Here is a 22,699-nt window from a genome sequence, read left to right on the forward strand (position 1 = left end):
TGCTCCTCTCACTATGTAATTTATGTTCCTTCAATAAATCTGCGACCTCCAACAAAGTAAGCAGATTTGTCATCATCTCTCGCTTTTTTGATCAGTTGCTGGTCACAACTACTGTCTACAGTCTTAGTCCTCCTTCGTCAGATCCTCCTTAAACTGCATACCTTGGCTCAAGAGAATTTTTTTTAGCCGCCTTCCATACTGCATCTCTGAATCTTCCGGCAGTGAACCGAATGATTGTTCCACGGGACATCGTCTCATGAGCACTTCTGGTTCCCAGTCGGTGAGAAATATTATAGAATCTGCTCAATTGCTCAATGTGGTAAGACTTTTTGGCACACAGGATAACCTCCTCTCGGCCGCAGGTTCCAGCGCCTACCGTTCCAAATCCATCACCCAACTCATGCACACTCTGGTTGTTCGTTCGCCCCTGTCCATCTGTTTCTTGATGTAAAGCATTTTGGTTTTCAGTGCTTTTATTTCTGCACAGGCGGTTTGCACCATTGTTTACAGGGCATCACTTCTTGTATTAATAAGATATTAGCAAGCGGAGTTTTGCAGGGAATAGCGGAAATTCTTCATCTTTTACCAGATGCTCGTCTTGAATCAAGCCGCTTCCGTAGTCATGGCCGTTATTAAAAAGAACACGTGAATCCACTTTTCCAGATTAAGCCATGTTTCAGGACAAAGATCTTAGGTTGGTACAAAAATCTTAGATGTCTTAGATTGGTACAAAATATTTTACGATGCGTATATAAATTTGTGCTGAATTCTGCCCCCCGCCCGATTATAACCCCTTAATATAGGTTTATGGATTAGGTGTGAGGGTGGGGTTAGGTTTAGGCAATCAGGTGGATTCAATGAGGGGAATAATTTGGGAGAGTCTCGAAATTCAGCATAACACCGGTCCTGTGTCTCACTTCGAAGGCTGCGTCCTCCGGAGGTCGCATACGTCATAAAGGATGTCTTATTTCAGAACAGTAACTATTATAAAATTGATCGTTATTACTAGTGGAGCATATATTTTTGTCATTTCTTAATGACTTTGGAATGCAGTGGTCAGTTTACTGAAATGAAGCAGCCTCAATGACCAAAGTGTGCCGCACAAGTCCTGAAAAGTGAAGCCAAAATGTTTAGTTTGCCCCAGGTGGTTGGTCCCAGTATAGGTCATAAACCCTGGCCTCTCTATGTAATCTAATGAGACATGAGACAAACTAAACAATCAAATTACACTTCAAATAACTTTTTTCAAAAGATGTTTTTTGTAATTTTAGGTAGTTTTTATCACACCAATGTAAGTTCAAGTGTTTGTTTTTAAATAAGTTTGGCTTTAGTTAGTTGTTGCAGATGCTATAAAAACGGGAGTGTGACGTTATGATTGACAGCTTCTCTGAGTGAAGTAGTCACTGAGGCACCAACAGACTTTTTTTTTCGGGATCTTCAGGATAAGATTGGAGTTTTAACTTTCATTTTTACATTTCCATAACTGTTTATTTCACAGCGACATAATGAGCTGTTTTGCACGGTTCTGCAGTAGATTGTGTGGGCGGGGCCTTGTGTGGGCGGCTCCACTTTCCCATTCACTCCTGCGCAGAGATAATCAGAGCAAGACGTCAGCACCATAAAGTTAAGATTGGGCTTCACTTTTCTATAATGGAAGAGAGTTTATTTTTATTTTATACAGTCTATGCAACAATGATCTCCGGAGGACGCAGCCTTCGAAATTAGACACAGCTCGGGTCTCGCCGTTTTTCTTGTTCGAGGAGCCGTTTCACTCAGAGACTCTCCGTTTCATGCAGACTTTAAAATTACAGGCAGGTGTGTCTAGTCAGGCTTTTTGTGGACATGAGCACAAAACACATGCTTTTTCCGAATGTAATTGTAGCAAGTGTTACAATTTGGTGTATTTTTCATAATGGGGAGTAACGTTAGGCTAACTTACTTGCAAAGCTGTGACGGTAACCGTTAGAACTTTCGAGAACGTTTAAAATAGTTTAAAACAACCCCACACCCTGTTAAGGCCTTTTTTTTTGGTGTGTGTACAAGTGTATACAAACAGTATTACTTAATCCATCATGAACAGTCAGTATATCAATACCTTGAAAGCGATAACGATGACTCTCTCTTCTCTTCTCAAGGTAAAAGTTCTTCATAACTGAAACGGCGCGAGACCAACTAATGTAGCTTGCAGCCCCCTCTGTTGGTGAAAATAATCACTACACGATTGCTCTGGTACCCATATCAAGGTTAACTAATAAAACACCAAATCAGGATTTACATGACATGAATTCCCTGGAGTGGAGCGTGTTTTAAGGTAAGTTGATCGACGCACAAATCCACGGCACATTTGAACCTCTAGTTTAATGCAGCTCGTGGAAGACAAAACACAAAAATATTAAATTTTTAAATCTAACAATTAAATCATCATTAACTCACTATATTATTGGTTGTGATAATCTAACCAAATAATTTTGAACATGTCGATCTGGAATCTCATTACATAGCGCGTCATTAGCTTAACTAAAACACAACACAGCACACATTGCTTAACATTTCAAGTTCTCTATTCAAATGAACCGTTTTCCTTCGGCTGTTGGAATGAGCCTCCTGCCACCTACTGGATTAAAATGGCACATTTATACTCTTAACAGATTTACTTAACACTTTGCCCTTCCTATATTCTCAGAATTTGTCTACACTTAAAATATTTAATTAATATAATGAAAACACTAAGCCTAATGGGTTGATCAGATGCTTTTCAATCGGCAAATATAGCTAGAACTTCAAATTCAGAAAGAAAAAAAGAAAAAGAAAACAAGCAAACATTTTATCACAAAAAACAGGTTTATTTAATATCTCTTTCTTTTTTTAAAATAATTAGATTTATTCTATTCATCAAACCCTTTCTTTTGAATTTTTTTTTTATACATATCAAATTTGGGCCATCATAAAACACACAATGAGCTTGGGAGAGTTAAAACAAGGAAGGAAGGAAGGAAGAGAGAGAGAGAGAGAGAGAGAGAGAGAGAGAGAGAGAGAGAGAGAGAGAGAGAGAGAGAGAGAGAGAGAGAGAGAGAGAGAGAGAGAGAGAGAGAGAGAGAGAGAGAGAGAGAGAGAGAGAGAGAGAGAGAGAGAGAGAGAGAGAAAAAAAAAATGTGATTAAGCCAAAAAAAATATATATATAATAAAATACATCCTCCTCACATGTAAAATCCACAACCACGATTGTTGGGACTTCAAATAAAAGAAGAAAAGGGGCTGAAGTCCCATGAGAACAACTAATGATCTAGCTCGAAGTGCTTTTTAGTTCTAGCCTGGCCTGGCGGCTGGTATTTCAGAAGAGAGATTATGACCTACCGGATCAGCGTTTACCTACATAGGCCCTAAAAACCCCAACATAAGCAGGATTTCATTTCAAACACTCCATGAACAGAAAGAAAAACCTTGTCTCGCTCAGCTCGGTCATGTAGACGACATCCAACCACCCTGAAATCGAAAACTAATAGAGCTGAGCAGTGGAAATCTGGGTGGAACATGAGAAAAATGTCCAGAATATTCTTTACGAAAAATATATATGTCACTTAACGGTTTTAAAAACACTGGATGAGCTCTGAACACTGTGTGCCACCAAAAGTCCAAGAAACTGAGCTTGACATACTCTTGGTAACAACTGAATTTCCACATGGGAATTCCCAAGAGTCTCCACAGCAGACAGCATGATGCTATGACCGGATAATTTCCTGGTTCACAAGTTAAAAAAATAAAGGTCCTCGGAGAGGTTTGTCCTCTTTATTGAGCACAGGTAACCACCGTAGCCGACTGCGGCCCATCTTGGACGTTAAGATTCCTGGTCAGCGAAAAGCACCTGTCCATAATGTACAGTAAAGGACCAGGCTGATCATCCTGTAAAAGAAAAAAATGCACACCACAGAGAGGATGTATAATGTTTTTTTTTTCCTCCCCACTTCTGTTTTCCTTATATTCACGTCATGGGTTTATAGTTTGCATCCCCTGAGTCAGGGGAGTCAAATTATGTCTAGATGGAAAAGTCTCTCTTCATAAAAAAAATAATAAATAAAAAATTGTGGTGGCAGCGGGATCCTCATATAAGACATCTTTAATCGCAGGGTGAGCACAGACCCTAAAGTCCCAGGGCACTTCCTTGGAGAACAATATCGACATGGAGACACTGAACAACTTCTGAACTGAAAGGTTTTTTTTTTTTTTTTTTTTAAATATATCCTTTGACCATAGCTGATTATCATTTGACCATATTTTTTTACAACGAGGAGTGCACATTAAGTCTCTTCAAATTTTCTGTTTTTTCTTTTCTTCCTTTCAGTGTAGTAGTATGATACAGGAAAGAGGGAGAGGATTATTTACAGTGCTGTTGAAAGAGAGGAAATGAATGAGGGAGTGTGCGGTAAAGTACGCAGCATGAGAAGCAAAGAGGGGTCCCTGTGGAAGAGTAGAAAGGGATTGGTTGGGGCCAAACAGAAGGTTGGAGACGAGGTCCGTGTTAGGTGGGAATGACACCGTCGCTGTTCTGGATGCCCCGTCTGAGCTCCAGGTCCTCCAGCTTCCTCCATAGATCTTCCCGTTCCTTGTCCTTCTTCCTTTCCCTACAGGAAAGTGAGAAAGAGGTTATCTGAAATGCTTTGTAAAGTGCAGGAGTTTAAAACAATACTTTGCACGGTCTGTTTCTTGCCTTTGCCTGTCTGATTTGTAATTGGCGGCGAGTTCATCGAACAAAGCGCTGTTCATCTCCATGAATGCTTTGAGGACATTGTAGATCAAAGCTGATATTGCCCTGATGGTAGAGAAAAACAGACATGAACATCAAAACACTTTGTCTAAATTATCTACTCTGCTATTATTAATATACACCATTTCAAAGTTTGGGGTCAGTAAGATATATATATAAAAAAAAAACGAATTCAGCAAGCCCACATTAAAGTGATTAAAAGTGACAAATCTTTTGTAATAATGGAAAAGTCTTAAGTATTTCAAATAAATGCAGGCCAGTCAAGTTCTTCCACACCAAACTCATCCAACCATGTCTTTATGGATCTTGATCTGTGCACTAGGGAAAAGTCATGCTAGAATAGAAAAGAGTCTGCTTCCAAATTTGTGGTAACAGTTTGGGGAAGAGTGTTGTCCAAAATGTCCTGGTATGCTGAAGCAATAAGATTTCTTTTCACTGGAAGTAAGGGTCAAGCCCAACCTATGAACAACCCCATATCATTATCCCTCCTCTACTAAACTTTACAGTAAGCACAATGCAGTCAGGCAGGTAACATTCTCCTGGTATCCGCCAAACGATGACTTGCCCATCAGACTGCCAAACAGAGAAGCCCAATTTGTCACTTCCCAGAACACGTCTCCACTGCTCTAGAGTCCAGTGGCGGCATGCTTTACACGCATAGCATTGTACTTGGTGATGTGAGGCTTGCATGAAGCTGCCATGGAAACCCATTCCATGAAACTCCTGGCGCACAGTTTTTGTGCTGAAATTAATGCCAGTGGAAGTTTGGAACTCTTCAGCTATGGAATCAGCAGAGCACTGGCGACTCTTGCGTACCATGCGCCTCAGCACTCGGTGACCCCGCTCTGACTTTACGTGGTCTTCTGCTTAGTGGTGGAGTTGCTGCTGTTATTAAACAATTTCACTTTCCAATAATACCACTTACAGATGACTGTGGAATATCTAGCAGGGTTGAAATTTCACAAACTGACTGATTGCAAAGGATTGGCATCCTATCACAGTACCACACAGCTCTTCAGAACAACCCATTTTTTCACCAATGTTTGTAAATGTAGACTGCATGGCTAGGTGCTGGATTTTATACATCTGTGGCAATAGGTCTGATTGAAATGCCTGATTTCAAGAATTAAGAGCTATGTCCCAATACTTTTGTCCATTTAGTGTGTGTGTGTGTGTGTGTGTGTGTGTGTGTGTGCGCGTGCGTGTGTACATATAACATGAAACTCACGGGTTCCAATGCTCTTTGGAGATCCTGTAGAGACTGGCAAACATGATAGGCAGGATGACGCTAGAGTTCTCCTCAATCAGACTCATGATGTACTCATTGTTCCAATAGTACAAGGCTCGCTCTGCCACCTGAAACGATATACATTTAAAAATATTTTAAACAAATGTTATCAGTATTTTTAGATTGCAGAACCTGAAGCATTCACTTGCACTCAAATGTGCCATTTTCATGCCCAAACTACAAGTTAACGTGGAAGTAGAGTTGATTTTAAAGTAGCAAATGTTCTCTTTTTATTTAATAGATATTTATGCCCAGAACTGTGTGATATTAATGATCAAACATGCTAATTATACAGTGGACTGGTGACGTGAGCAAATGAATAAGGGTTTCTCTAAAGTTTCTAGCTATTACAAGATATCACAAGGTTTGTGAGGAGGATTTAGCGTGGAGTGTGTTCACCTGAAAATGGGGGCTGGACACACATCTAGCAATCTGTTTGAAAAGAGGCTCCTGGATCTTAACAAACTGAGTGGGCTCGATCACATCTAGAATCTCCTCCAACTCTCCAAGAAACATAACCTACAAAAAAAATATGTTATAGAAATGTTTAGGAAAAGCATGTGAAGGATTTCTCTTGAATAATGTTTGGTAGAAGATTCAACAACTATTTCTTTTTGAGAGCAAGTCACAAAAAAATGGACACTGGATTAATGACTTGCAGGTATGATTCCATAAAATGAAGACATTACCTCTTTTTGACTACAGGTTTTTGGCCAAAATTTCAACAAGCCTCTGATCACCTGAAAAAAAAAAACAACAGGCAAACTAGTGAAAATCCTTTAGGAACAAGCCAAAACAAGATGGGACTTGATGAAGAATGAGGAAGATAATGGTGACAAGGAACACTTACAGGTTCTGTTAACGTGGGATCTTTCTCTAGGAACTGTACAATACAATAGGCCAGCTACAAAAAAAGGTGACTTTAGATTAATATAAATGCATTTCAAATATTTAGATTCATAAACTGTTCCATAAACAATCATGACAAGGATTCTGTTTCTTCTGTCCTTGAAATGCATGCATGCAAGCAAGCACAGACGTGTGTAGATAAACAGTTGTGTGTACCTGGGCATGGAAGAGAGACAAGCTCCTCACTGTGTGCAGAGGCAGCAGAACTTTCACCAAGAACTGTTTGTGCTCAGCTTTGAGAGGAAGCGCAAAACCATTGATGATGCTGTAAACCAGAGACGTATGAGGCTTCACCGCTGATCTGACATTGATAACCATGACAAAAACTGATAATATGCAGGAGACTGAGACATCTAAATGACACCTAAAGGCCCCGATATACTTCAAGCGAAATCAAAGAATGAACTGGTGTGACGTCATTTAGAACAAAATCAGGCCAAAATGAAGTTCGAAACACCTTGCCAAAGCAAACATTGCGGAAAAGTTCGCCCCGTCTGGTAAACACCTTTCGAACTACCATTGGCGATTACGTACTAGGTAGGTGTGTGCTTAGGCTCCGCCTTCTTTGACATGGATCAATTTGAATCTTGAGAATCATGAATCGTCTCTGGTTCATTTATCCTGTTCAGTCAGTTAAGATCAGACGTTCACGAGTGAAAACACATTGGAAAGCCACTTTATAGTTGTAATTCTGATGAAATAAGACTAGCACTGGTTTTCATGTTTAAACCTGCAAAGCTGCTTGCTTTTATGCAATCTATTGTATGAAGTGCTATATAAATGAACCTGACATGACTTTACTAGTGTGCCAAACTGCAGAGCTCGTGCAAACATATCCATGTTGCTATGATCAGATTCTTGTGCTTCATTTAAAAAAAAAAAAATGCTTTTGTTATATTATTAATTTTGTTATTGAGCTGAAAGCGTACAGCACGTTTACATATTCATCTAAACCCTGGTCACGGCAGCATGGGTGGTGTCAGGATGTTCACTAACAGTATATCACTGCTCACGTATTTTAAACTTCTTTTTACCCCCCCCCCCAGCAAAGAACGAAAAATAACTTCGCTGTGAGTATATCGGGGCCTTAAGACAGGGTGGAGTAAGATAAAACAGGAATGTGACCTCTGTGGGTCGCACCTTTATGTCTTCCCAAACTTTCAGTTTCTTAGCTTAAATTTCTCCATATCACTTCCAACCAATTAATAGGCTCTAAAATATGACATACCTTCCCAAAATCTCCAGCAGTTCAGCTACACCATTGAAGCGCTCTGTCTCATATACAAAACTGCCAGAGCAGGACAGGAGGAAAAAGAGCTATGTCAGCATACCATTATATTTCATCTTGAATATACACAACTAAATAGCGTGACAGTTACTTACCAAAGAAAAATGTTGTTGATCTGTTTTCGGATGAAGGCCCTGAGGCCGAGGAACTTGCCATAAATTCTGTGCAGAACGGTCTTCAGGCAGTCCCTCTCCCGTGGATCTTCGCTATCAAACAGCTCCAAGAGCTAGAAATTAGGAAGACTTTTATTGACTACATGATCTTCATCATAAGCAATGTGTATCGCTCTTTGAAAAAAGACTGTCCATGCATTACCTTTATAACTACACAGCTACTAAAACAAAAACCAAACCAAATATGGATCTCAGATTAAATTAATTATGTGAGAAGAGTACTAGTTCTGTAACAGCACTTTGGGGGAAGTAGTTATCAGTGACATCAGTAAAATGTACAGTTTAGTGGCAATTATTCTAAACTATTTGACAGCAAATTGCCATAACTGACCTAGGAGAAACTTGAACTATTCCAGAGAGCTATATCAGTGCTGTTTTACTAGCAATAATGGCTTCATTTGATTTATACTAGGATGAGAAGTCATAACCGGCAATCACTCACCTGTAATACAAATTTCTGGTCAATGTATTTTTTGGCAACGCTGGGCTGAAATTCCTGACTTTCCAAGAAGCGAATGAAGAACTCATAAACAAGCTTAAGCAGAAAAGGAAGAGAGAGATCAGAAAACTAGTCCTTGAAAATGAGACCCTACAAATATCTCAAGACCTTTATAACGCCAATGTTCTTTTTTTTACATGTTTGACCGTTGAAATATAAAAAGAAAACCAATGCATGTAGAAACAGACAAAGAGTGTAAATTAAGTATTTTCTTTTGCATATGATGGTAGCCGGGACTCTGTACCTGTAAGTGTGGCCATGAGGCCTCCAGCGTGGGCTCATCTTCCTCTGGGTCAAACTCGTTACTGTCACTAGGCGGAAGAGTCCGAAATATATTGTAGGACACCTGTGACAAATAAAAAGGAGGAAACCCTCGAGTTATATCTGAAATATTGATATAGTAGGGGTGTAACGGTACGTACCTCGGTTTTTAAGTCACGGTACGGGTTCGGTACAGCAGGGGGGGGGGGGGGGGAACTAAAAATTGCTTTAAACTGTGTTGGTTTGTTTTGTTTTTTTTAACAAATGTGTCTCTGTGTTTAAATAAATTAAATTTTAATAAAAAATTTCTTAAGGATAACAAAATCTATCTTAGCTAATGCTGTAAACTATATGGGTAGCCCTTACTTACACATTACTGTAATATTAAAGGTTACAATTAACAACAGATCCCAAATTATTAAATTCAGTTGCTATAATCAACACTAAAATAAAATAAAGCATGTTAATTGCACATAAGGCAGGTTTTGCATTAACTTCTAAATCTAATGATAAAGTTAATTTTCTACTTCAGTTCATTTTTGAATTATAACCATCTACACAGTGGCTGTCATAACTTGTTTTCATGACAAATGTATTTAAACATACATTAAATTAATCAAGACATTAACTAAGTGCAAAATGAATAGGCTAATATAGTGCATATACGAAATGCTCCTCTCTACAGATCATTTCTCTAGCGAACTAACCTGCTGTCGACACTAAATGCCTGAGGTAAATGTAATGCTACGTGAGATATTATTCTCAAGCAGTTTTATTGATATCTTTCAGCAGTTGAAACTGGTTGAGAGATCGACTCTTCTTCTTCTGTGCTTTGCATTACTGCGCACACCCCTTCTGGACTGGAGTGTGGATTGTGCGTGATTGCATGCACCGAACCGTGACGTCCGTACCGCACAGTTTGGGAAGTATACATGTACCATTACACCACTATGATATAAGCATATAAATTAGACGATAACAGAATATACATTTTCCAATCACACAACATGCTTCTAATCTTTTAATCTCACCATTTTGACAACCTCGGGGTAGGTCTGCTCAGTCAAGTAGCCCCGGCTGAGGGTGACGTAGTCCACCAGCTCATTAAGGGTGGACCGCTTATACTCTTTCATTTTGAGGTCAGAAAGTGTGTCCATGAAGTCAAACAGAGTACAGCACTGCTGCAGCTTCTTGAGGAACAGTTCTGGTTGCTCCTGCGCAGAAACATCTAGACAGAGAGAAAGAGAAATTTAATGCAAAACAGTAGTACTAGAATTCCACAAATGGTTTATATCAACATCCTTGACTTTCCAACTGTAATCTGTCTTGTGTTTCGGGAGGCCTAAAATACTTCACATATTAGCTTGGAGATCCATCTGGCATTTGACCCCTAAATATTCCAAGTCATAGGGGCTTGAGTTTGAAAAGCCATTCAAGACAGAGTAATATATGTGCCACAACCAACCATTACAGTGGCAATGTTCATGTAGGTACATAGGTTTATTGACAGTATTTGAACACTTTAGACAAACAGAAAGATAGCGCACACACACTTTAAGCATAAACACTGCACAAAGTAGATTTTTTAGGCTTTAAAATGATTAAACTATAGATATACTGTTCACAAATGAAGTTAATGTATTTGGATATTTTGTGGTTGTCAAGCTTTAGTCTAACATGTTCACGATTAATGTGATGAACTACACTTGGGGAGCAATGAGTTTATACATCCACAACAAATCAACTAGGCAATGAAATATACTAGAGATTAGGGCTGGGCGATATGGACCAAAAGTCATATCCCGATATATTTAGGCTGAATATCGATATACGATATATATCCCGATATTTTTTCCGCAAAGTGAGAGCAAATGTTCAGTCAAAGTCAAAGCCAAATATGACATGTTAAAAGTAGTTTTATTGAAACCAGCTATTTCAGTGAACAGTTGCAAAATCAAATGAATAAATAATAAACAGGTTTCTTCACCTTAGGGCTGCACGATTATGACAAAAATCATAATTGCCGATTATTCCCTTTGAATTGTTATTTGCGATTTATTAATTATGATTATCAAAGTTTACATTGAATATATATAAACAAATTTTGTGTAAACATGTTATAATTTGCCTATATACACACATATATATACTTTTCCCCTTTACTTAACATGAATTGTAAGAATATGACTAATAGTAAAGACTAGTAGGCTACTAATAAATAAACATTGGCCTATGCTAAAGCTATTAAATAGCAGTCCCAAACTAGTTTTTGTTAATACAATTTTGGTATGAGCCACTACAGTCATTTAAAAATATAAAAAATAACACAAAGAAAAATAGTGGCATTTTGGGGTTAATATGGAAACGAGAGTTGCCATGGTGAATACACAATATTAACAATAACTGTTGATGAAACATGGAAACTGCTCCTGGTGAATAGAATGAAAATCATACCTGCATTACTTTTATTTCGTGTAATTTACAACGTAACGGCGTTGCATGCTCGTAGTTTATTTTGCACTTGATCAGTGAGGCGATACACAGCGCGCGCGCGCCGCCGCATTTGCGCGTGCAATTGAGTGTGCGCTCCGAGAACAGGATAACGGCTGACAGGACAATAAAGTCCGTTTTTCTGAGGTGAAAGACTTTATTTCAGCGTACACTTATGTCACTGCCTGGTAGTTCCTATTGTGCTGGGGTTTCTGAAGTAGTCATGATTCGCCTCTCGTAACATAACATGTTCTAAACACGCACGCAGAGTGGAAAAGGAGCGAGCTGTACTTGGGAGGCGCGGGAGCAGAGCGCAAATTTGAACTAACGTTATATCGATATATGCGATATAGTCTAATTTCATATCGCATTTAAAAATATATCGATATATTTTTTATATCGATATATCGCCCAGCCCTACTAGAGATGCACCGATCGCCTGGCCAGGGACCGGAATCAGCTAATTTTCCGCATGATAAGCCCAGACCGGGCCATCTAAACTTGGTCTCTAAATCTAACCGACTCCAAATACGGACATTAAATCTGGGGACACCATGACACAGACTTGACAGGACAATCCCATCTTGACAAATAAGACCTTTCTTTCACACAGTGACAGGTTTGACTGCATTCCGTGTTGCTTTTATTTATTTTAGTACAACCATCTTTATCAGCTCTATCAGAACAATTAAAATAGCTCAAAGCCCTGTGACACCAACCACTATCTTCATATGACCACATTAACAGAACTTACCTTTCAGCAGAGGCAGCTGCACCAGCTCTATGGGCTTGTCCTGAGATCTGAACTGGGACGAGCTCTGTGCTCGCTTCTGCCTGGTTTTTCTGACAGACTTCCTGGAGAAGCCGTCCACCTTGTCCACAGACGGGGCTGTGGTGGCTGCTGAAGACATAACCCTGTAGAGACAAAAAGGAAACAAACAGAGAAAAAGTCAGTTATAATGTGCAGAATGAATGAAAATCTTGCACAAAATGAGATTTTGTGCAAAAAGAGATTAAGACATTAAGACATAAATAAAAAGACATTAAGACCCATGTTTTAATGCAACCAAGTGAAAAGACTCTACGCCCTCAGGTCTTAGTGACAGAAGCCTAACATGCCTGCTAGGAGACGTGCCGATGTGCGGTAATACAATACATTGCGAAAATAAACATGTACAATATAGTTATCGTAGTCACTTCAAAATACCGTGAATAATTCCTTATTAAGAAATGCATTTTTAGGATGCATTTTAACTTTTCCATCAACCGGTTAAAATTTACAACTGCCTGTATGCTGCATCAGAGGCATGCTCACACTGATGTATACAACAACGTGCATGAGAAGCATGGCGGATTGCTCTGATGGAACAGCAGAAACGTAGCATTTACCCTGTAACCCCTTAAACAAACCAGGCTGCACTACTTTATGGCCACGTTCATTCACACAGCAGCAGAATAGAGTTGTCAATCCTGCATTTGAGTCCTTAATACAGTTACGTTCACAGACAGTTCAGTTATTTATGGGAGTGACAACCGCATTATATAACCGAACACACACCAGTAACTTTTCACTGAAAAAAACTCTGAGGTGTGGTAACCGTAGTATAAGCAGAATAATTGACTCTGGGGTGTGCATCATTTTTCTGATAGTTCAACAGCCCGGTGTCAATTATTCCTTGCTTTATAATAATGTCAACATTTACTAATACATTATTCAAATCAAAGGTTTTATCTGTTAACACTGGACCTGAACCTATACTGAACAGTTGTATTTTTATTAACTAAAATTAACATAGAATAATAACTACTGTAACAAATCTAGATATTGCTTATTGTTAGTTAATTTTAGTTATTGGATTAACTAACATTAACTTATGGGTCCTCATTATAAAGTGCTTCCATTTGTTCTCTATAGTTCTTCTGCACTTAACACATAATACATTTTTGTGCATTGTTTTATCGTATTTGAATGTTCTTTTTGTTATATTAAAAGTTATTAAATCTGTTGGGAGGACAACACTTTTGGTAACTTAATTCAATACCAGCAATTATCATTATATAAAAAAAATTGTCTAATGCCAATAATATTAATCAAACAAGATGTGAGAATCATTCACTGCTCTTGAGTGAATCACTTTGAAGCCTTAAGGATCAATATTTAATTCAAACAGAGAAGAATATGCAGTGTTTTATTTGATTTATCCAATTTCTATAGTTTTCCCTAATTTGAATGCTCTTAAATAGTCTGTACCTGAAAAAAAAAATAGCTTATTTGATTTATGTTTCTTATACTGTATTTGTACTACTGTTTGTAATTTGCATCTTTGTTCAAATTTTTATATCATAGAGAAATTAAGTAACAAAAATAACTATCTTGATACATTTCTGTGAAATAAAATTACTCATGAAATATGATTTTGGTGTAATTGTTCAACCCTAAATGACAGAATTGGGTTTGTGATTGATAATATAATTAACCTACATCATGATGATGCTCATGGATTCAATGTCAAACAAGTGTGATTTATTTTGTGACAAGCAAACTTTTTTTTTCATCATTGGAGTTTGATGAGGTCAGTAATAACTTCAATTTAGCTTGATCTGAAATTAATGAATTAATAAAACAACGAATTTTATGTTCAGTGTTCTATCTTCTAATTTTTTTATTACTTTTTCTTGTTTTAGGTTTTTGCTGTAGTATTAGTATAGAGACATTTTAATCAGATAACCGTATTGAAGTCACAACACTAATCTAAGGGACAAATGCAAGTGAGATGCCTACAGAGGTGCATTTTAAGGACGCACTCCAGACGCAAAGTCCGTTCCAAATTAAAATCCTCACTCGGTCATGATCAGGACAGACGTGTACTCGAGCCCTTGACCTGAACCTGTTTCAGCCTTTCAAATTCAAAGTTAGTAAACGGCGGCGAGCCATCACAGGTTAAATTGTACTTAAATTGAATGGAGGGGCTGGTGTCCCTGATGCTTCTCAGCCTTACGTAAAGGCTCAAAACACACCAAAAGGACTGCTGTGCACTGGGATTACCGTGGGCTGGACAGGACAGGAAGTAATCAGGCTTTAGTACTCCTCCCATGCAAAGCAGGAAGTAGAGGAGTGGCAGGAGGAGGTGGGGACTTCACACTGTACACGTTTAGCAAACTAGGCCATATCTTCACTAAAAAAAGGGGAGGAGTGGGGTGTTGGAAAAAATGATGGGTGACAAAACAAAACCCAAACCAAAAATGAAACTGAAAAAAAAAAAAGGACATGACTGAAGATAATGACTTGAAGTTCAATGAATAAAGGACCGTTCACACCTCACACCAAGAAAGATAACTATAAAAGATAACTATAACAATAATAAGAGACAACTATATTAGCGTCCACACCAACGTTCAACATTGTTCTATTCATTATCTGCATGAGCAGCACTCATCCACCCCTTTAAATGCTTGAGCTCTTTAAAGCAGGATGATTGGCTGTCAAAGTTTGTATTGTTCATCAGCTGGAATATAGTTTCTCTGTGCTGTTATCATTATAGTTAGGTGTAGTGTGGACTCTACCATTACATTTAAAACTATTTTTAAAACTTTATCTTTATCGTCCTTGGTGTGAACCAGCCTTAAGTCAAGAACCGTTGAGAAACACTCATTCAAACAGATAACTCAAGAATTCAAGTTTATGGTTTAAGTCCTTAAAAAGACCATAATGTAGATAAATGAAAATCATTCATTCAGACTAAGAACCAGTTCTTGGTTCCTAACCCCACCTGTCTTTTCAGCTAAAATGTTAACATCCTGAAACGCTGCTATGGTAGGAGCTGGATGAGAATAACAGACAGCTGATTAATTTCACAGCAGGCACAAATACTTTGTTCTCCAGAGAGAATCTACAGGGGGTCTATGGATATGACCTTCTGTTCTGCCCCATGTCCTACATTTGGGTCATGTGAATTTCAGGTCCATCTTATTAAAAAGAAACCTAACTGAAGACCAGAGAAAACAAATTGGCTATCAGTATTAAACACTCATAATTTAACATTCCATACTGACCTGAACCTTCGTGGGTTCAAAGTTAATGGTCTAGGGCCTTTCGCTTTCTTCTGGATTCCTGTATTGGGTGTTGGCTAACAGTCCTCATAGTTACGGTTACTGTGCAAATCAAAGTGCTCTCATGACGACAACACACATCATCAAGAGTCAACCAACAATGATCAACAAACATCTACCAATTAAAAGCATTGTATCTGCTGACAAGGAAGGAGCAAGACTCATCTGAAAGTTAGAGTAAATAACACATAAGATATTTATTTAAGTCTACTTTTCTGGTAGGTTGAAAGTTCGCACCACCACAACTGCTCTGCCTTGTCCTGATATATTATCTCCAGGTTATCACATGTGTCTTATCCTACTTGTGTTGAATCTCCATACTTAGCTTCCTTGAACTTGTTTCATTATTAGTGAAAATGCCTTTTATTTTGACAACAAAACAAAGGGAAAAGTTTTGATGTTTTGCATAGCTGCTGGGTGTACATCGGATTTTTTTACAGACCCTGTAATAAAGACAAATGCCCTTGGCATTAAAAAAAAAAAAAGACTAATTGTGTAATCCTCAAAGCAAAAGGGAAAAGCCTCCAAAATGAAAAGCAATGACAAATTTAAGCAAGCTCTCATGCTAAATAAATACTCTTTGCTTATAAATTTCACAACTAACAGAGTGTGTAACTGTCAGTTATCACGCTGATAAATGTGAGGCTGTCATAACACTAGTCATAAACTAAAAGGACTTTGGAAGCAAAGCCATTCCATGTAGGGAAGTCATTCTGCCATCCCTGAAGTTGCTTGCATATTGAAAAACAAGAACAAGTCATATAAAATGGCTCGACAATAAGGACTATCCGAAGGCTGTCACGTAAACATTGTCGGTTATGTCTTACTTGAACTTAATCAGATGAGAAAGAAAATGCATGTGTAACAGTATATTGGATCCATGCATTCGGTCTTAAAGTGACAGCAGCCCGATATTCCTGCTGCCATCTGTTTTTAATGTTGACATAAAACAAAAACTTTGAACCACCAGAAAAAAATCCTTAGCATTGAGCCCTATAGACAAGTAAATTAGCCTATGTTTAACAGTTATCCCTACTGTATTAGTAACATAAAAGGTCACCAATCTAAAATTACAATAAACAATGAAGCCATAACATTTCTGACAAACTCTTCAGCAAGAAGCAACTAAACGCTACACAACCTTATACTGACATGGTTTCAGTGATCTGTTATTCATATGATGGACTGCATGTAGCCCATGGATGCCTTACCAAAACAGAGATGAACTTAAGACCACGAGACCCTTACGTAAAAGTGAAGTTTGGAGAACAGCCGACTGCTTTTCCATTCTCCAGATTTGTTTACATTATGGTGGCTGTAATATGGCCCTAAACGGCCTGCCAGTATGAGCCTGGGATTTAAAGCTGAGAGAAACAAAGCACCGCACATTTAACAACGGTCCAGGATTTATTCCCCATTCACCTAACAGCATTATAAATCAACACTCAAGATACCAAGTTGTTTATTAGATGTTCAAGGTTTCATACACAAGGACTTTGCATATATCGGTAAGAGAACGACTGTGATAACATTTAAGACAACTCATTTAACTTAAAATGTTGGCTCACCTTCTTTAGAGTTCATAAACTGAACTATTGAACTTCTCATGTCATGACGAGCAAGGAAATGCCAACTGGAGAGTCAGGACTTTGACTTGGCTGTTCTAAAGCACAAAATGTCTTCGACTGAAACTGCTTGGTTATACATTTACTTAAGAGCGTAGGATCATTGTTGTACAGCATGACCCACATTCGGTTAAGCTTCGGCTCACAAACGGACACCTTGATGCTCTTACAATCTCCTGTAAAACACCCAGGCAAAATACAGAATTTGTTGTTTTGCTGAGACAAGTGTAAAGCTGTCCCACTCCCAAGACAGCAAATCAGCCCCAAAATAATACACTCCCTTGCATCATGAACAGGATGCGGCCAAAGATTTCTGGATGTTCTCCAATTAAAAACAGTGTTTACTATGTGGTTGATTCGCTAAACAAACTGATGGTACTGATAGACATGATGTAAAAAAATAAAAAATAAAAACAACAGCAACAGCAACAACTTAGTTTGTTGCATAAGTGTAAATCTATGAAAAACAACAGACTGAAAGTCAATTCATTTCCATTGTAGAGTAACTTTTGCAGTTAGACCGTTGTGACCGCCAGAACGAATGATATAGCCTAATCTAATCAAAACCATGAGATTAGTGAAGAACACCAATATTGAGTGAGAATTACCAAAAAAACTAATTTACTGATATTTACTTTATTTGCATCAATTAGCCCTAAAAACCAATTATATTCTGCTTTCAAACGTATTAGTGATAGTCATACAATCATCATTCACTCATTTTACCATGGTGAATAAACGGCTACCATGGTGAATAAACTGAGGGCAAAATGTGACAATCGTATACAAATGTCAGAAATAGTGGAACGGCTGCTTAAAGGGTTAGTTCACCCAAAAATGACATTTCTGTCATTACCTACTCCCCCTTATGTCGTTCCAAACCCATAAGACCTTCTTTCATCTTCGGAACACAAATAAAGATATTTTTGATGAAATCAGATAGGTTTCATTCTGACCCTCCATAGACTGCAACTTCATTGCAACTGCCAAGGCTCATAAAGGTAGTAAAGACATAAAAAAAAAATAGTCCATGTGACTCCAATGGCTCAACCTTAATGTTATAAAGTAACGAGAATACTTTGTGCACAAAACCCCCCAAAAATAATTACTTTATACACGTCATTCCCCTACGCAGTTGATGCATTGTAAACACAGTGCAGAGCTTCTTGGTTCTAAGTCAAAACGCCAGCTAACTATTGGCTAGCTCCTGCGTCAGCATCACACGCATGTGTCCTGGTGCTCAAGTGACCAGCGTCGGCCAATAGTGAGTCGGCGTTCTGACGTGGAAACAGGAAGCGCTGCACTGTGACAGAAATTTCATTTATTGGGTGAACTAACTTTAAAATGTGATAATGGTATAGTTCTCATTGGACTGACCAAATTTAGACATGCAAACGCGCTATTTTTGACACTTTTTTTTACCTTTAATAATCAAGCAATTCAATTATACAAATATAGGACACTATATTGTTTCAAAATCTTAAGAGACATGCCACTTCTGACTGTATAGTAACCCTTTCCATCTTCAGTAATAGCTGCAACATTTTGTTTTTTGCCCCAAAGAAATTCTTTCACTAGTATATCTGAAACTTTAAGACTCAAATTTAGAGCATACTGAGAGACAACAGCTAGAGTCTGTGTTTGTTTTATAAGGAAGGGCCCTGTAACATACAATTGACTCATCTCATTGATTGGAACACCTGACTCAAATTACAACCATATAGATAGTGTCCCTTTAGATTTAGACACTGTTTTTGACAAAGCAAACACTTGACCAATTTTATGAAGTTTACTTTCCTTCTATATGTTTTGGTAGTCCAATACTCAACTATTTAAATCAAGAGGCTACAGACAGTTCTGACAAGTCACTCATGTTGCTCAAGATTTAACTCTTTATTCGTATACACAAAGTGCATTTTCTGCATCTCAGCAAAAGTGATGGGTTTGATCTTGGACTGCACTTTCTGATTAAACGCATGCCCTTGAGAGATTAAAAAAAGTGTCCTGCCTCAAAATATAAGCACTATCAGACAGAAAACAAAGTGGTCAGGAGAGGTTGAATCAGTGTGGCTGAAAAGTCTCAATTGTCAATCCGTGAAACGCATGACCGCAGCTGTGGAACAAAAACAGGTGTGGAATATATTGCATTCCCAAGAGCCTGAAAGACAAGGCCATTAAACAAGACTGTTGACTTGTTAAAGCACAAGAAAACCTGAAGGAGACAACCCCAACACCAGATATTTGGAATTATGTTAACATACACTCTGGACCATATCAAATGGACACTTCAAAAAGGTCTTATACAAGCTGCTAAAAAAGATTCAAAAAAAAGATTGTGGCAGATTTAGAAAGAGACGATGTTCTCATCCCACCAAAGGCTGATCAGACTCTCACAAGTGCCTGAGAATACACCTCAACATTCGTGAAGAAAACACAATAATCATCACTGCACAGGGAACAACCGGTGCTCATTTCACAGCAGTGACAGTGTCCCATACCAGAATGAAGAAGGCGTTGCTGAATACCTCAAGTGAGAAGAGATGTAAAAAACTGAATGACAAGATTATGATAAAAGCACGATCGTGCCTCTAATCTAAAATTCTGAGGTCGTTTCGTGTTTATAGGCAGATAAACTCGAATCGACCTCAGAGGTTTAGATTTTTTTTAGAGACCATAGTCCTCTAGTTTAAAAAAAAAAAAAAAATCTTGTCCTTTTCTTTAAATGATCTGACACTTGTTAAGTATCACTCTAAAATCACTCTTAATTTAATAATGATGTGTGCAATTGGGCTTCTTACCTCTCTTGATGGTTCTCGGGTCCAGGTGGCTCGTTTTAAGCAGCTAACCTTGTACTTGCAGGCGACCCAGCTAGCCAGCTAACTCAATCGCTTCACTTGCGGACTATTTAAACCGGTCTAAGCTTTCGAATACAATCCGCGTGTGAATGGTGAGGATTTTTCCGACTGAAGACACACCAAAATCCCCGTTTATGAGATAATTATCAAGCCGCCTGAAGGTATGTCAGCATTGCACTGCTAGCAGGAGCTCCCCGCACAGCTAATCCCTGTAGCTGCCGTCCCAGCCTGCACCAAAAGCCACATTCATACACATTCGCTGACCGACTACATACCCAGATGTTGGTCACTAAGGTCAGATTGTCCTTCTCCTTACTGCTAACCTCACTCAAATAGCGACTAATTGTTAACCTGTTATCGTAAGTAAATGTTAGCAGACTGTGCTAGTGCTCTGTGCCAATTTTTTTTTCCTGGCTCAAAACAGACCGCTAAACCTAGCATGATGGAACGCTGGTTTGTACTATTTAGCCAATGATTGGCCAGATTCTGCACAAATGACGTGTGGATTGGTTCCTGGAGTTGTCAATCAAAAACAGTGTTAGCTACGCCTAGAAAGTCAAAAGTCATTGATGTCGAGGAGCTATGGAGGTAGGTTGCGGCGTAAATGTCTGAGATGGAGATTGGATGAAGGCAAGGACCTGAAATGCCCGTATGGCAAGAAATGTCACCCGAGCTGCGGTCCGCTCGGTCTCTACATGCTCAGTTTATCTCAAATTAGGTAAATTACACCAAATTAATTACGCCTATAGAAAGCCGTAACTAGACAAACGATTCCACTAAGGTTTTCTATTCTTAGAAAAGGATTTGAGGGATTTTTTTTTACCCTGTTCCATTACTGAGTCCTCACTTTGAACACGATGTTACATAACACGAATGACACTGACCAGTGATGATGTTTCTCCTCGTTCATTTATTCATCTCCATCTAATCGTTCTCGTTTCTTCTCTCAACTGAGCAAATGTAATGCTTCACAGTTGCCACGTTGTTTTATAGGCTACAGCTTACAATTACTTTTAATTGTATTTACTTAAATGTTATCAAGTGAAGAATTATGAAAAAGTTGGTCTCTTTAGTTGTCAGGTGATTTTTAATTAAGTATAATACGGCTTAATTCGGTCGTGACTCGGTATATTAAGGAATCATTTGAGTGAAAAAATCACTCATAACACAAAAGATTCTCACGAGTCGCTGCCTACTGGTGTAATTATACAGTGCACGAATCAGCAAACGAATCTTTTGGTGAACGAAGATTCGAGTAGGCTAACCTACTGATTCAAAGTCCCATCATGCACTAATTGCCTTTGAATGTCCGTTCTTATGAAGATTAGTTATTAAATTATTTTAGCGGTTAACTACACCATTACATGATAATTACATTAATATTTAATTTTTTAGAACTGGAGAAAAGTTCAACAAGAGTCCATTCCACTGTTCCCCACGATGCACTTTATACTTACAACCACAGGATGGCGATAAAGTACCTTAACTTTGTGGCTGCCGTTCTCTGTGAAGGTTCAGTATGATGAACTCAAGGAACGCGGTTTGATAAAATATGAAAACTGTTCAAAAATCTTCCCTGGTAGATGACAATTAGTTTACTTTGTCCTAATTTATAACTATAAATATTCCATGTAGTCTCATTATGAGGTCTTTTTTATTTATTTTTTTAATTGGAAAAACGTTATTTAAAATGAGTTTTAAAGCAAGCACATCATGTCACACTACTGATGTCACTGCTTGAAATTTCATGCCAACTACCCTCCCAATAAATGGGATTTTATTTAATTTGTTTTTCTGCAGTGAATGTGTAAAAACAACCTGAGTTAATAGTGAATGAGGAAAAATACAACCTGAGGTAGTACACAAAGCCTAAATATGTGTATTGTAGGAAGACGCTTGACTATAGTGTGGAAATATATGTGCAGTAGGAAATAAGCAAAGTCCTCTATAACTTACACACTGGGTTAAAATGAATGCATCATGCAGAAAGTAGACCTTTGTCCAGAGAACTGACAAACTGAGAAACAAACTCAAGCACACACACTTACACTGATAAGGTGAAAACACTGTTGTAAGTGCATTGAGTTGGTCCTAATCAAAAAGCCATTTTTCACAAACACCATGCTGTAATTAATCACACAAAATGCTCAGTTATCACACTGTAATGGAATTATTGAATAAAAAAAAAAATAATTTCAGATGACAAGAACACAAATACAGTGGTAATTTATACTAGTTTCTATTCACTGTCAGTACAGAAAATGGTAAGAGCATTGCAGACGAGGAGCCATAGATTACAGATACAGTACATTTGTGAGTTTAGACGACCATGAACGGGCTCAAAGTTCAGTACAGGTAGAATGTACAAGCTTCATTAATAATGCATTTACTCGTTTCATCCAGCCTTCTGTGATACCCACTTCAGCTCAGTGCACTGTA

The 22,699-nt window shown here is 38.2% G+C and overlaps 1 protein-coding gene across 1 annotated transcript; it reads right to left on the reverse strand.

Moving 5' to 3' along the window:
- Nucleotides 1-4,097: 4,097 nt before the first annotated feature.
- On the reverse strand, nucleotides 4,098-21,196 carry ppp2r5ea (protein phosphatase 2, regulatory subunit B', epsilon isoform a). Its single transcript, XM_084432385.1, has 14 exons — nucleotides 20,204-21,196; nucleotides 12,425-12,585; nucleotides 10,212-10,408; nucleotides 9,164-9,265; nucleotides 8,863-8,955; nucleotides 8,343-8,473; nucleotides 8,188-8,247; nucleotides 7,116-7,224; nucleotides 6,901-6,954; nucleotides 6,740-6,790; nucleotides 6,450-6,569; nucleotides 5,991-6,118; nucleotides 4,706-4,807; nucleotides 4,098-4,619 (listed from the first exon to the last, which is right to left on the reverse strand). The coding sequence occupies exons 2-14, from the start codon at nucleotides 12,579-12,581 to the stop codon at nucleotides 4,517-4,519; spliced, it is 1,407 nt and encodes a 468-aa protein (XP_084288511.1). The 5' UTR covers nucleotides 12,582-12,585; nucleotides 20,204-21,196; the 3' UTR covers nucleotides 4,098-4,516.
- Between the last annotated feature and the right edge of the window lie 1,503 nt (nucleotides 21,197-22,699).

Source organism: Rutilus rutilus (assembly GCF_951802725.1).
Source record: "Rutilus rutilus genome assembly, chromosome: 15".
Lineage (NCBI taxonomy): Eukaryota > Metazoa > Chordata > Actinopteri > Cypriniformes > Leuciscidae > Rutilus > Rutilus rutilus.